Source organism: Tetrao urogallus (assembly GCF_951394365.1).
Source record: "Tetrao urogallus genome assembly, chromosome: 12".
Classification (NCBI taxonomy): Eukaryota; Metazoa; Chordata; class Aves; order Galliformes; family Phasianidae; genus Tetrao; species Tetrao urogallus.
This window is the reverse complement of record NC_136825.1, coordinates 9,436,016-9,448,913: the sequence shown is the minus strand read 5'-3', so window position 1 is coordinate 9,448,913 and position 12,898 is coordinate 9,436,016. Positions and strand designations below refer to the sequence as shown.

At 47.0% G+C, this 12,898-nt stretch overlaps 1 protein-coding gene across 1 annotated transcript in view; it reads right to left on the bottom strand.

The window, feature by feature from the left end:
- The window catches only part of PEPD (peptidase D), a gene marked incomplete at both ends in the record, with an annotated part of 168,936 nt that extends 166,160 nt beyond the window's left edge, over nt 1-2,776 (bottom strand). Inside the window, one exon of the mRNA XM_079541307.1 lies at nt 2,679-2,776. Coding sequence (XP_079397433.1) covers nt 2,679-2,776 — 98 coding nt within the window. The remainder of the gene's footprint in view (nt 1-2,678) is intronic.
- Between the last annotated feature and the right edge of the window lie 10,122 nt (nt 2,777-12,898).

Below are 12,898 nucleotides of genomic sequence, written 5' to 3'. Positions count from 1 at the left end.
TTGGGGCTTATTAATTTCCTATGGCAGCTATCTCCAAGGCTGCTTTGTCATATATCTCTTTGCAGGAGATTTAAGCATGGCAGAGAGGCTTTGCAGATAAAGATTTGAATTGCAACCTTTACACCAGAAGTGTAATAGGAACATCAGGGAATTAAATAAAATTATATTTTTCCTAGATGTCTGCTTAAAGAGGAAATGCAGGATTTTATGGATGCCCCAGAGACAAACTATTACATTACACTCCTCACAGTTCTTATCTGAGCACTGTCTATTTGAGCACCTCAAATAGCACAGAATCATTCATAAAAAATGGGCAAGAGAGACTGTGTCCCATCAATATTTCAAGCTTGGTTATCAAATCAAGAGAAAGTCAGGAGTCCTGCTCCAGATCAACATTTGCAGGTTTGATATGATTGTTTGGCAGTTTAGTTTCTTTTTTCCCCTCTGCATTCTCATTGTCTTTAATATTTTATATAACCTTCCAATTGATGGTTATTGTAATATTTATTAATTTTTCTTTACTTGGCTGCACTAACCAGTTTGCTCCTTTCTCTTTCTGCAGGGAGAAATTCACACTCATTTGCTATTTGTGGGGTGATGACACAGTGTGAAGAAGCAGTAATGATGACTGACTGATAGAAGACACCATATGTTCTCTTCATTTTTCTCTGTGCTATTTTATGAGAGAGGGATAAAGTCTCAGTGTAAGATGAACTTTCCAGTAATAAACAATATTAAAAAAACATGATTTTTTACACATAATTGGCAGGATTGGGGGAAATGCTGTTTTTTCTAAAGCATTCGGATGACATTACTATAAATATCAGGCTCCAAATCACTGAGAGAAATAATTTATATGGGAAAGATTTTAAATGCATCTGAGCACCAAAAGCAGTTTCATAATTAAATTTCACTCTCTTCCTAATGCCTTTCAGTCTTTCACAGTAAAAATTCCAAAACCAGACACTGTTTATGACTAAACAAAGGTTAGGAACTCCACCAATTTTAAAGAATGCTGTATATAATCCCATTAACTACATGCCAGTCTGTACTCCAAGACAGCCAACAAGCTCGACCACAAGCAGCTGCCAGTACTGCCAGAGCCAGCACTGTGTGTGCGGGTGTTTCCTTACACACCCAGTGCACAAGTTGGCATACCTGCTAAGACCAGTGGCTCCCTTCAGTAAACCTTGCATTGGCTTTAGCATGTTTTAGTCTTAAAGAAAGAAGAAGTTTCATTTTCGATAAATACATGAAAAGCTTTCACTGTTACAACTCATGCACTTAAGTGCACTCTTCTTACAAACTCCTGAATATTTTTGTTTTCCCCAGTTCCTTAATCTACCCTCTCAAATCAAGGCTGTCTGATTTTTGCTCTTCCTCCTAACTTCACAATAGTCACTAACTAAAACCAGACTGCATCCAGAGCCACACACGTATCTGCTCACATTATTAGGCAGTCAAGAGCAGAAACAAAGAAGTAAACAAAAGGGATTCATGGTACCTTCTGTTTCATTAGAGACAAAGAAAGAAGGGAAAGAAAAAAAAAAAAAAGAAAAAAACAACAAACCTCCTAAACACAAAAATTAACTCAAGAAATAGTAGCTTCAAGACACCATTTCAAATTTCCAGTAATGCTTTGGTAGTAATGGAGACAGAACCGAACAAAACCTGACCACAAACCCTTCAAAGTGAGGGGCAACAACTCCCCAACACCACACCTAGAGCCAGGACTCAGGGCTTGGTGCCAAGATCACCCATTTAATGCCTTTATCATAACACGAGCTGGGCAGAAAGAGAATCCCCATTTGCTTACTCTGTTCTGCCAATGCAGCAGGAAAAGTGTCTTGATGCAGAGCAGAGTCAACCCACAGCACTCTCCTGCTCACCTACCATAGCCACAGACATCAGGACAAGCTTAAATTCCGGTCTGTAACTCAACACACCTGCCCCAGTTAGCCTGACTTCCTCACGCTGTTACAACCCATGCATTCTGCATCACAGGAAGAATATGACAGTAGCTGAAGTGAAGGTTTTTGTGGAAGGAATGTGTTCTATTCTGCCTCTGAACTCCCAAGCAGAATGAATGCAGTTCCCCAAAAAGCTGTACTGTGTGCACTTCATTTTGCTGTTACAACAGAACTGCATGAAGTCAGATCTCAAAACTCTCAGCCAAACACTCCATTCATCAGCAAAGCACTACCTACAGGATCGGGTCCCTAATCAATACTTTAATATAACACCTACTTAATTGGAATAATTGATTGCCAGGCATCAGACTAAGCGTAATGTATTTCTGCTAGTCTGGACAAAGGATAAATGTCATAGATTATTTATAAGACACGCCTGCAACTATGTAGAGGGTGGCAGATACGACACGCAGTTAGCACCGTATGCGTGCAGCGCTTTGTTAAGGACAATGGCAGGGATGCCAGCACAACAGTCAGGCCTGCTGGGCATCACCAGGTCCCACCGCCGGGCTCCTACAGGTCAGTTCACAGCCACGCGGTCACAGCCAGCTACCACTGCACAGGATGCTCCGGGGTTACCTCCTCACCCGGGTTCTGCCATTACCAGGCTGTTTATTCCACTGCACCCTCGTGAAGGAAAAGCCTCCCAATATTTTAGGATGGAAGACAGCCAGCAGAGAGTGCAAGAGGCCCCGTCTGCGCACTTACCGCACAGTTTGCAGCCCAACTCCCAGACGTGACACCTTGGCCCCGCTGCGCCCCAGCTGCCCCAGCAGCTCAGGTTCACCGTCCAAGGTCACCGCCATCGCCACCACCGGCACCGCCGCGCGGCGCCCACCCAGCCGCCCCAGCCCCGCTGCCACCCGGCGCCGCGCTCCCACCCGCGCAGGACCGCTCTCCCCTGCCGTTCCGCAAATCCATCTATTTTCAATCCCGTCGCTGAACCGCAGATCGGAGGAGGACATGACCGGCAGGCAGCTCGCACCTACACACAGCTACGCGGAACCTCCTCGCCGGCTCCCTCTCGGAAAGCAGCATCCCGGCGGCTTCCCCGGCTCGGGATCCCCCGGCCGGTAACTTTCCGGGGAGACCGCGCGCAGCCCTCCCACCCCCGCTTTACCCTTCAGACCCCGCTGACGGCCGCAGGGGCGCGGCGCCCCGAGCTCGCCCCAGACCCGCGGGCCCGCCCGGCCCCGCCCGCGGAGAAGGGCCGAGGCAGCGCGGCCGCCCGGCTCCCGAGGTGCGCGGCGGGGCGGGGGCCGGGCGCGGCGGCGCGGGGGCGGGGCGGGGCGGCGGCTGCCGGAGCTGCGGGAGCTCGTCCCGCCGCGCTGCCTCCTCCCGCCCGCGGAGCAGCGCCGAGCCGCGGCCGCGCGGAGCGGAGGATGCGCTGAGGGCGGCGCAGGTGAGTGGCTCGCTCCCCGCTCGGGTCCCCCCCACCCGCGCCCCAACTTTTCCCCGCGTCACTTCGGGAAAGTGCCCGAACTTGCGGCGGGGTCGCCCGGACCCCCGTCTCGGGGCCGCGGATGACGACGTCGGGGGCTGCGCGGAGAGCGGCGGCCAGACGGGTGCGGGCTCGGGGCTCGGAGCGGCCGCACCGGGAGCGCAACCTGGGGCGGTGGGAGCGGGGTGGGGCCGGAGCCGGTGCTGCTCTGGGTACGTGCCTCCTCCGACCGGGTCCGGGTCGTTTTCCGTAGGTATGCGAAAGAAACTAGTTTGTGAACGGCGGCAGCTCAGTGCCTTGGAAATGCAGTTCGCCTGGAGTTCACGTTGTGCATCAGAGAAAGGGGCACTGATGCGCTGTTTGTGCCGGGAGTTACCGCGCAGGGGAACGGGGCTGCGGGTCGGTCTCCGGTCCCGGTCGGTGCGTCCCGGCGGCCCCGCGCCCCTCCGCTGGAAAACCGGGCACCCGGAGGCACGACCGCCGGCGGGGCGGGGCGGGGCGGTCCCGGCCCATCCGCGGTTGGGGCTGCCCGGCCGCAGTGCGCGAGCAGCCGGGGACACAGCGGGACCCGCCGGAGCCCCGTGTGTGTGCGCGGTTGGAGCGGTTAGGAAAGCCTTATCCAATGGATACTGCTTTGTCTGCGGCCGATCTGTGCTGTGTGCAGATTACATGCTTGCAAAAACCAGAGATGCTCTCTTTTTGTTCTGTTTATGTTAGAAGCTTACCCCAAACCGCTCATATTTTATTGCCAGATTTAAAAGTTGCAGCTCTTCAGAGAATAGGCACAGTACCAGAGAGGGATGAATGGGAAACGTGCGCAGTCTCATAAGTGAAGATGGGAATTAGAGCCTCTAATCCCTTTTGTTTGTTAACGGTGCTGCCATGTGATGAGGGCTGTCCTCAGCTCATCCCGGGAAGGTTTCACCCCGCCAGCTGCCTGGCATCTCTTCAATTCCTTCCATGTCCCCGGGATTTCTCCTTTCCAGGAGCAGGCCACAGCAGCTCTGTGTTGGGGATAACCGCTAAGCTCTCCTTTTGAATTCGTGAGCTTCCAAATGAAACTTCAGCTGACACCTGCTACCTGCCCTGCTCCAGCATGGGGACAGCAGCAGGGGGCTGCTGGAGCGCTACTACTGGGCGAAGTAAATCGGGAACAAAAATTGGGGTCAAGTGCCCGGGTCACAGCACCCAATATGTGGAGCTCTGAAACTGGGGCTGCTGAAACCTAATCAAACTGTGGCTCTGATGGAGCAAACTTCCAACAGCAATCACCGATAGGAATTAAATCCGTAGCGCAGACAGCAACAGAGATTAATAATCATCATCGTCAATTAGCTGATGGAATCAAACAGAACAAAATGAGTGCAAACAAAAATCCATCTCCACTCCCCCCGAATCTCATCCCACCCTTATTTATCCAGCATCAGGGATGTTTTCTGAGCGTTGCTTCCAAGCACCAAAAAGTGTCATAACATAAGGTCAAGACTTAATTATTTATATGGAGCCATCAATCACTGCACAGGGCTGATTTCTTTATGAACCTCCAGAGCTGTGCAGTGAGGCAGTGAGCCCTGGTGCCCCGCGCCGAGTGGGGCTGGGAAGGTGCCCACAGCCGCTGTGCCCGGGCTGTGCGGAGCGGCTCTGCTGCCCCGTTCAAGTCCTGTAAGCAGAACATCACTGGGGAAATCTCGTGCATATCTGCTGCGTCTCGGTAATGAACGCTTACTGATTACGGATTATCTGGAGAATTTAGCTTTTTCAACATTATTCAAATTTTTATGTTTATGTAAGCTAATAATACTGATGAGATTCAGTAACTACTCTTTGCCTTATGGTATTTGAAAAGTGTGTCCGCTGGGCTTATCTCGGCATCTTCCAGAAGCACTTCAGAAATACTAAAATAGAATTTTTCTGCCTGAAAAAAAGAAGTATCGGTACCCGGGATAATGCTCTTTGCTCACAATTAATGCCAAAAATCAATTTGCTAACATGCTTTTTATGTTTCTGCTGATCACAAACAGGATGGCACAGTAAAAGCTTTTACTGCCATCTGATTAGTCCACGGTGGTGCTGAGTAAATAGCTGGGGCTGGCAGTGCTGCTGAGCGCCTGCGCTGAGTGTGGTGGGTGTAGAAGAGAGCTTGGGGTGCTGAGCAGGAGCCGGCCCGCAGGTTTTCTGATAGCTGGATGGAAGTAGTGAACATGCACTGGAATTTTCCTGAACCTCCTCCTGGCCTCTAATGAAGGGTTAACTACCGGCAGGGATTTGCACAGACTTTCCCATTTACACGTCTGTTAACAGAAATGGTGCTGCTGATCTTATTTACATGACTGCGTTTTGGATAGGGAGATGACTAACTCAGTGTGTGTGGAACTGGTGGGGACAAAGAAAAGTGGACTACAGGAAGAGAGGGGTGGAAAGGAGAGTTGTGGTGAGAACGAGCAGAGCAAGGAGGGAAGTTTCCTTTTGCTCTCTCCTGTCATCATCTCCTGACGCACTGTGTTCCAAAACCCTGTTAGCACTGACGGACTGTTGGAAGCATGGGGATATCCCGGGCAGCTCGTGATCCCTCTGAACTTCATGGCAGGGCTCCATTTTGGCAAGAGCAAGTCAGTAATGCAGTCTCCTGCACATCCGTTACGCTGCTCCTACTGATCTTACACCAAGGCAATTTATCACTGTAGTTCAGTGATAGAAATACCAAAATAGCATTTCACTGGGTTTGTAAAAGGGTGTAAATTATGGGTAGAAGGACAAATGGATTGTCCACTTCTTCAAAGACCAATTAAGACATTAAGAGCATGGGGAAATATTGTTAGACATTAACCAATCATTGAGAAAATCAAAATTTAGGACCCAGTTCTGTTAAATGTTTCTCAAGCACCCTCTGGATCTTGCCCAGAGCATGTGAAAAATGAAAGATTAATAGTATCTCTAGCAGGCAGGGCCAGTCAGCTGCTTGTGTATTTTTATGGTATACTGGGTATATTTATAGCATTTAGTAATGCCAGCAACGCTCAGTATAAAGAGTAACAGATGAACGCATTGTGAAACAAGGCACTAGCAAGGCAAGTGGGAAATGACTTCCAAAATATTGCACTAACCAGGCGGGAAGAAATGCCTTTAGATAGTAAACATGAAATAATAGACGTAAGTGGCTTTAGCCAAAGTCAGGGTAGATCTTCAGATTGGTTTCAGTCCATGCAAGACTGAGCCCAGCCCACACCTTACGCAAAAGAAGAAAGGCAGGCTCACCACGTGCGATCCCAGCAAAGATGGCTTCCACGCTGCTCTGTTCCCATGGAAAGGCAGAAATGATGAAATCACAGTTGAGAGTGGAGAGGAGAAAGGAAGGGAATAAAATTGTATTGGCTCGACTGCAAGAAGCAAATAACAGATTTCCCTATTCAGACAGATGATGCCTAACTAGGGCACAAAGCAAATCATAAAAGAAGGTGGCAGATTTCACAAATTAGTCATGGCAAAAATGGTGAATTTCACAGCTTGAAGTGAATTCACGTTACAAAATGAAACAGCACAAAATGATTAAGAGCTCTAACTGATAGAAGTAATGAGTGTGTGAGCCTTAGTCATCACATGGCACCTGACACTTCTCCTTGGCTTCAGGGAAGTAACACCTTCAGCCTCTTCCTGCTTGTATGGTACTGGGATCAGGTGAGGACAACCTCCGAAAGAGTCCTTTGTACATCTTTTTGGGAGATTTTGGACTGGGGCACAAGCTCAGCAGTCCCAGTAGCACTGCAACAGCCATTCAGTAAGGAGAGGCTCTGCAGGCACCACCTCTGCTCCCAGTGCAGCAATGGGCACGTGCCATGTCAAGAGCCCTGCCTTCACACCATGACCTCGCAGGTGAGCAGCACAGTGGGAGGGCAGCTGAGAGAGGCTGGAGCAAGAGGGACACTTGCAGGACAGTAGCTGCCATGCTGGGGACAACCTTCCAGAGCTGGCAGGCTGCTTTGGGGACTGTTTGGTGCTGGCCTGTGCTCTCATGCAGTAGCGATGCTACAGCACATATCCCTCCCAGCAGGCAGCCCTCTAATAGCCCACGCCATGGTTTTCTTCCAAAACCAACCCAATTTCCCTTCCTTCAAAGGATGAAGACTAATGTCAGAAGCCTCACAGGTGCTGCTGCATGACTTCTGTTAGCAAAACATTTCAATAGCTGTTACAGAACGTTTTCAAGGAAAGCTGTGTTATTAAGTACTAAAACCTTCTGCTACCATTTGTATCCCTGCTTAGACCGAGATAAAAAATAATGGAGAAAAATGTCACTACTGTGTCTTAATTCTGCTTTTTCAACATATGCTCTTCTATCACAGTTATTGAAAATCCATAGAGCAAAATGCAAGCAAAGTGAGCTAATACCAACCAGAGAACACCTCCTCAAGCACCATCAGTCTCCACCAAAACCTTCCTCTTCCCAGCAGACCATGGGGCAGCCCTGCTGGAGTGCCTGGAGCCGGGTGGTTCTCAGGCTGCCGGGAGGTTAACAAACCCCATCGCTGGCAGGCTGAGCTCAAAGTGAAGCAGAGCCACAAACCCCTTGGAGAGAAGTGTGTGCCAGCTTTCCTGTGTTTATTGAGGGCATTCCAGCAAAGTCAGGTCTGCTGAGCGCAGCTGTAATAATGTCATGCAGGGAGAGCAAAAGCTGTTGAAGTTGCCAGAACTAAAGCCATGGAGGAGTGTAATAGGGCAGTGCCAGTTCCTTCAAGTCCCACCGGGAAGTTATTACCCAGCCACAGGAGGCAGAGGAGCACCTGCATCCCAGAACAGGGTATGTGCATCAAGCATGCAGTGGCCAGCCGTACCTCAGCTGCACTGCTCCTGACCCAGAGGGAGGATTAAAACTGCACACAGAAGAAACAACCTAAGAGGAATTGATCACTATTGAACAAGGATGGGAAGACAAAGTTTGAAAAGAATTAGCATTTCTAAAGGAATGCCCTTGGACTCTGGGTAAGGAATTAGAAAGGACTTTAAAAAAAAAAGGCAGGGGATGGGGAGAAGCCCTCTTCTCTGGAATTGATTTTTTTTTTAAACTTGGCAGATTTAAGAAGCTTTTCAGTAACATTTTGTGGATCGATGCTAATTTGATGCATCGGAGCTCAGCACTGTGCCAATTCACTGTCAAACTGATATTAACTAGGCACTTTTCTGAGCATGTTTATAGCTCAAGGTCCATTAAATATGCAGACCTGACAATGATTGCACCTCCCTTAAAATACTTAATTTGAGATGTACATCACAGCATGCACAAATGGCCTTTTGCTCTTCATCAGAGAGCAGCCTGGCTCCGCGGAGGTGCCATCCTCACCCTGGGAGTGGGGCTGGAGGCTGCACACAATGCGGTGTGACCACCACAGCCCTCAGCGGGGCCAACCTTCTGGCCCCAGGAACCAACCTGGTGGAAGTCAGCTACCTGCTGTCAATGACACTCATTGAGAGAGCACTAATTATTCACACTGGTGAAGGTTGCCGGATCAGTTACATAAACTTTTAGAGCGGTTTCTGAATTGAATGCCTGCAAGCTGACATCCACCTATAGGTAGGAGTTAAGTGAAAGTCACTTTATTTTTTAGCAATTCAGAGTTTGAGACAAAGGCTACAGAACATCCTGGTATTTAAATTTGGGTCCCTTTTAATTCCTTTAAAGCCTGCTCATATATAGTTTGAGAAATGCTGGCTTTTCTTTCTGTTCCAATGCACAAATGATCCCTTCCGAGTTCAGAGAATTAAAGCAGCAGTTAGCTAGCAATGCATGGATGTGGATCACTGACTTCAGACAGCCATGTTTGAACACTTTCATTTTTACATCCTGAAATGGGGATACTACTGAACTTAAAGATGAATTAATTTTTCTGTTGCTTTTAAGTTCTTTAATGGGAGATGCTACTTAATTACATAATAGACTTCTAAAGTTTTTTTTTGCACGACCTGCTTGATCTACTTAAAAAATATAAATCAATATGAGCTGAATTAGTAAAATAGTTTCAGAAATTTAAGACTGCACCAGAAGTTAGACTAGTATGTAAGAAGGGATTAAAAAAATATTGCTCTTTCATTTGGCAAAGAACAAAATAATTTCTGGTTCCTGATCCTTTGAGCATCTCATTTCTGAGGAATCACAAAATCCATTTGTGAAGAAATCTATGGAATAAAAGAAGAAATTGTGAAAGTATCACTGTGGAATCTGGAGGCACATGCAAGGAAGGATGCCATGAATCTCCTCCTTGTCTTGCAGTTCAAAATAGCAGTTATTTTCTTCATTTCAGTGGGTGCCAAAGGCTCACAGAAAGGAATGCTCACAGAACACAGCCCTTGTTTCTCATGGCAGAAGTGTATTGGTCTGGTTTCTCGCATAGGAGAAATGATAGTCTTGTCCCAGTCTGCAGTGACTGAAAGCCACTCAGGGAGGTGACCCTAGTATTGGAATGTGGGTAGGTAACAGAGCACGACCAGATGCTATTTCATGTCTTCCCACGGGAGAACTTACTCCATCCAACACAGTCTTGTTCTAAGGAAGCTTCATTCCCTTCCATCTCTACCATGTTTTATAAAGACTTGTATTCCTCCAGCTTTCCCCAAAAGTAAACTTCAGCACACCTGTATCTAAAAATCCTCAACTCTCCAACAAAAGCTAATTTGTTTCTAGATTTTCTTCACATGAGCTATTCTGATCAGCCACACTGCTGGCCTTCCCTGCCAACCAGACCCTGCCTGTTAGCCTGGGATGGTGCTTGAAGGAACCTTATAACTCACATATAACCTTTAACATATAACCTTATAACTCACTTCACTTGAAGGAAGCTTATAACTCACAAGCAGAATGGTTCACCTCTACTTGTTATGTTACAAATGTGAGATAACTGAGTGAGCTGCTGCCTACCAGATGATTGCTCTCTCTTGCCTACATCCAGCCCTCACCCAGCTCTTGCATCTCTCCACACCTTCCACCCCCAGCTCAGTGCCAGCACAGAAGGAGCTGCCCAGCACCTAATGCATCTGCTCTTCCTTCGTGGATGAGGAGAGGGGATTTCCTTTCAAGCTGCCCCTTCGCCCACAGACTGTCAATAATCACATAGCACATCTTAAACAGAGTCTCAGAGTTAATGGTGCAGTAGCTAGATGCAGAGGTTTTATGTTTATGATACAGAATATTTACATGGATTGTTTCTTTTTTATTTTTTTCCCAACACCTTTGTTCTAAACTAACTTTCCTAACCTTAAAATAACTATTTTCTCCTTTCTTCGTACAAATGATTTTTTTAATGCTTTGCAATAGAACAGCTATGTTGCTTTCTCTACGCTGCAAACTCTGGAGTGTCGGTGTGTCCCCAGAGCTTTAGATACTGCATGTAACATAATGGGAGCCAGCAGCCGGAGCTGAGATCTCATGTGAGGGTCTTCTAATCCTGCACCTTACATAGGGGATCTGCAGCGCTGATGGCAGTCTGGAAATCAGCGCTTTGGTTGATACCGAGAAGAAACTAAGGTTAACATCAAGAGTTTATCTGAAGTCTCCTATAACGTTGGCATGTTGCTAGCAGAGAAATTAATCTGGTTTCCATAAATATTTGATAGAGTTCTATCGTCATCCTGATCATCACTTTGGGCTTGCTGACACCCCTCTTCTCCCTCCAGTGATCGCAATCTGTCTTGGAGTCATAGCAGAAAGTCAGGTGGTGATACTTCAATCAGTTCTTATAACAAATTCCATTCAAATTCTGTCTGAAAGGGAGTTAAGGTTTCATCCTGCTGCTCAGAGAATGATATGCTAAATGCAGCTTCCTGGGAGCTTGGCTGCAGCCCAGTGCTCTGTAATTTATAGCTCTCCTTCCCGATTCCTGGTGACCTTGGGACCTACCTGGGCACGTGGCTGAAGCTCCCCCACTGCTCACAGTCTGTGTGGGAGCTGTCAGCCCTGCCCTGCACCTCGGCAGCCCCACAGCAGGGAAGAGCGCAGTGCAGGCAGTGGGTAACACCTCTGGGCCAACATCCCTCCCGCTCATACCAGTGATTGCTGAGCGTTGGTCTTCAATGACAGAGATTGTTAGCTAACTTCAAAGCATGAAATGAATTTACAGAAGAGGCTTAAATTATATTAGCCAAAAACATTTTCCATATAGATAGCTAGAAGAGAGCGATAATCGCCGATCTCCAAACAGGCGCTGTGCCCTTTGTATTCACGTGGGAAACAATAACTTGAAAGGTTATTAACATGAGATTTCCAGAAAAGTTCTGACTCATTACTCTTTGTAGTTACAGTGTGCTGTGTGTGCCTGAGATGCCTTACTGGGAAAAGCGTGCCCACAGCCAGAGGAGCTGGTAACTGAGATTGTAACATATGACATTTATAACAGAAAAATTGTGTAATTCAGAGAAGTTATTGCCCCTTGAAGATTACATTCATTATAGAATGTAACAGAGATATGTCTTGAGAATGTCTGTAGTTTCTCTCATTTAAATAGCTATTCAGGAATACAATTGTTCAAGCTTATGTATGTAACTGCAGATTGTTTTATAAAATTACTGAAGGAAGGCAACTTTGGTGAAAGTCTGGCAGACCCCTGCTGCTTTTCTGGGCTTCTCTTTGTCCAGATTTTTCAAGGAGAAATACTTGTAAATACTTGTACTTTTCTATCTAGATTCCTTATGATGGAGAATACTTTAAAAAAAGAAGTAACTTTTAAAATTACCTTAAATTATTTTAGATTTGTTTATTCACCAATAATTACTAGATTTTCTGCACAGCAAGCAATACAGAATTAGCTTTAAAACCATAGAATAGCAAAACTTGTCCTGGCTTTGTCTTCCAAGTATTGTGTCTGATATTATCAGCAGTTTGCATTACCAGAAATAGACCTCCTCTGTAATCCAGTCATTCTTTACATAGATCCTTTTTGAAAGGCTTTTTCTATTGTGAAGCCATCAGAGAATCATTACATTAAGTAGTTTTTTGTAAACAAGAAACCAGTGAGTCCAAAAAACTTCCTCTGCAAGATGCTCATCACTGAGACACCCCTGGCAAAGCATTCATCTCTGCCTGGAGCTGTCTTAACACCAGTGAACCTCAACTGTAGGATATCAGCATAGGCTCATCAGGTTTTTCACTTTTACTAATAACAAATGTAAACTCTCAGAACTGTATGAGATTGATTCATATACAGTGTTGCTGCTACAATACTGTTTCTGTACTAGATGCAGAGGCTCACACTTGCATGGGAGGTGCACACGATGGATGCACACAAGGGAGTGTGGCAGAGGAAGCAGCTGGTGCAGCCCTGCCCAGCGTTGCACCTAGTGCTGTACAGCACAGCCAGAGCAGGCTGCCCGACCACGAGGCACTCCTGTCATCTCATCTGGCTCTTGTGCACGTGATTAAAGCCCCCACCTCCTTTCTATTCGTTTTTCCAGGGATCTGCCATCTCACTGTCACACAGACCTGGCAGCAGTGCTACGCTGGGCA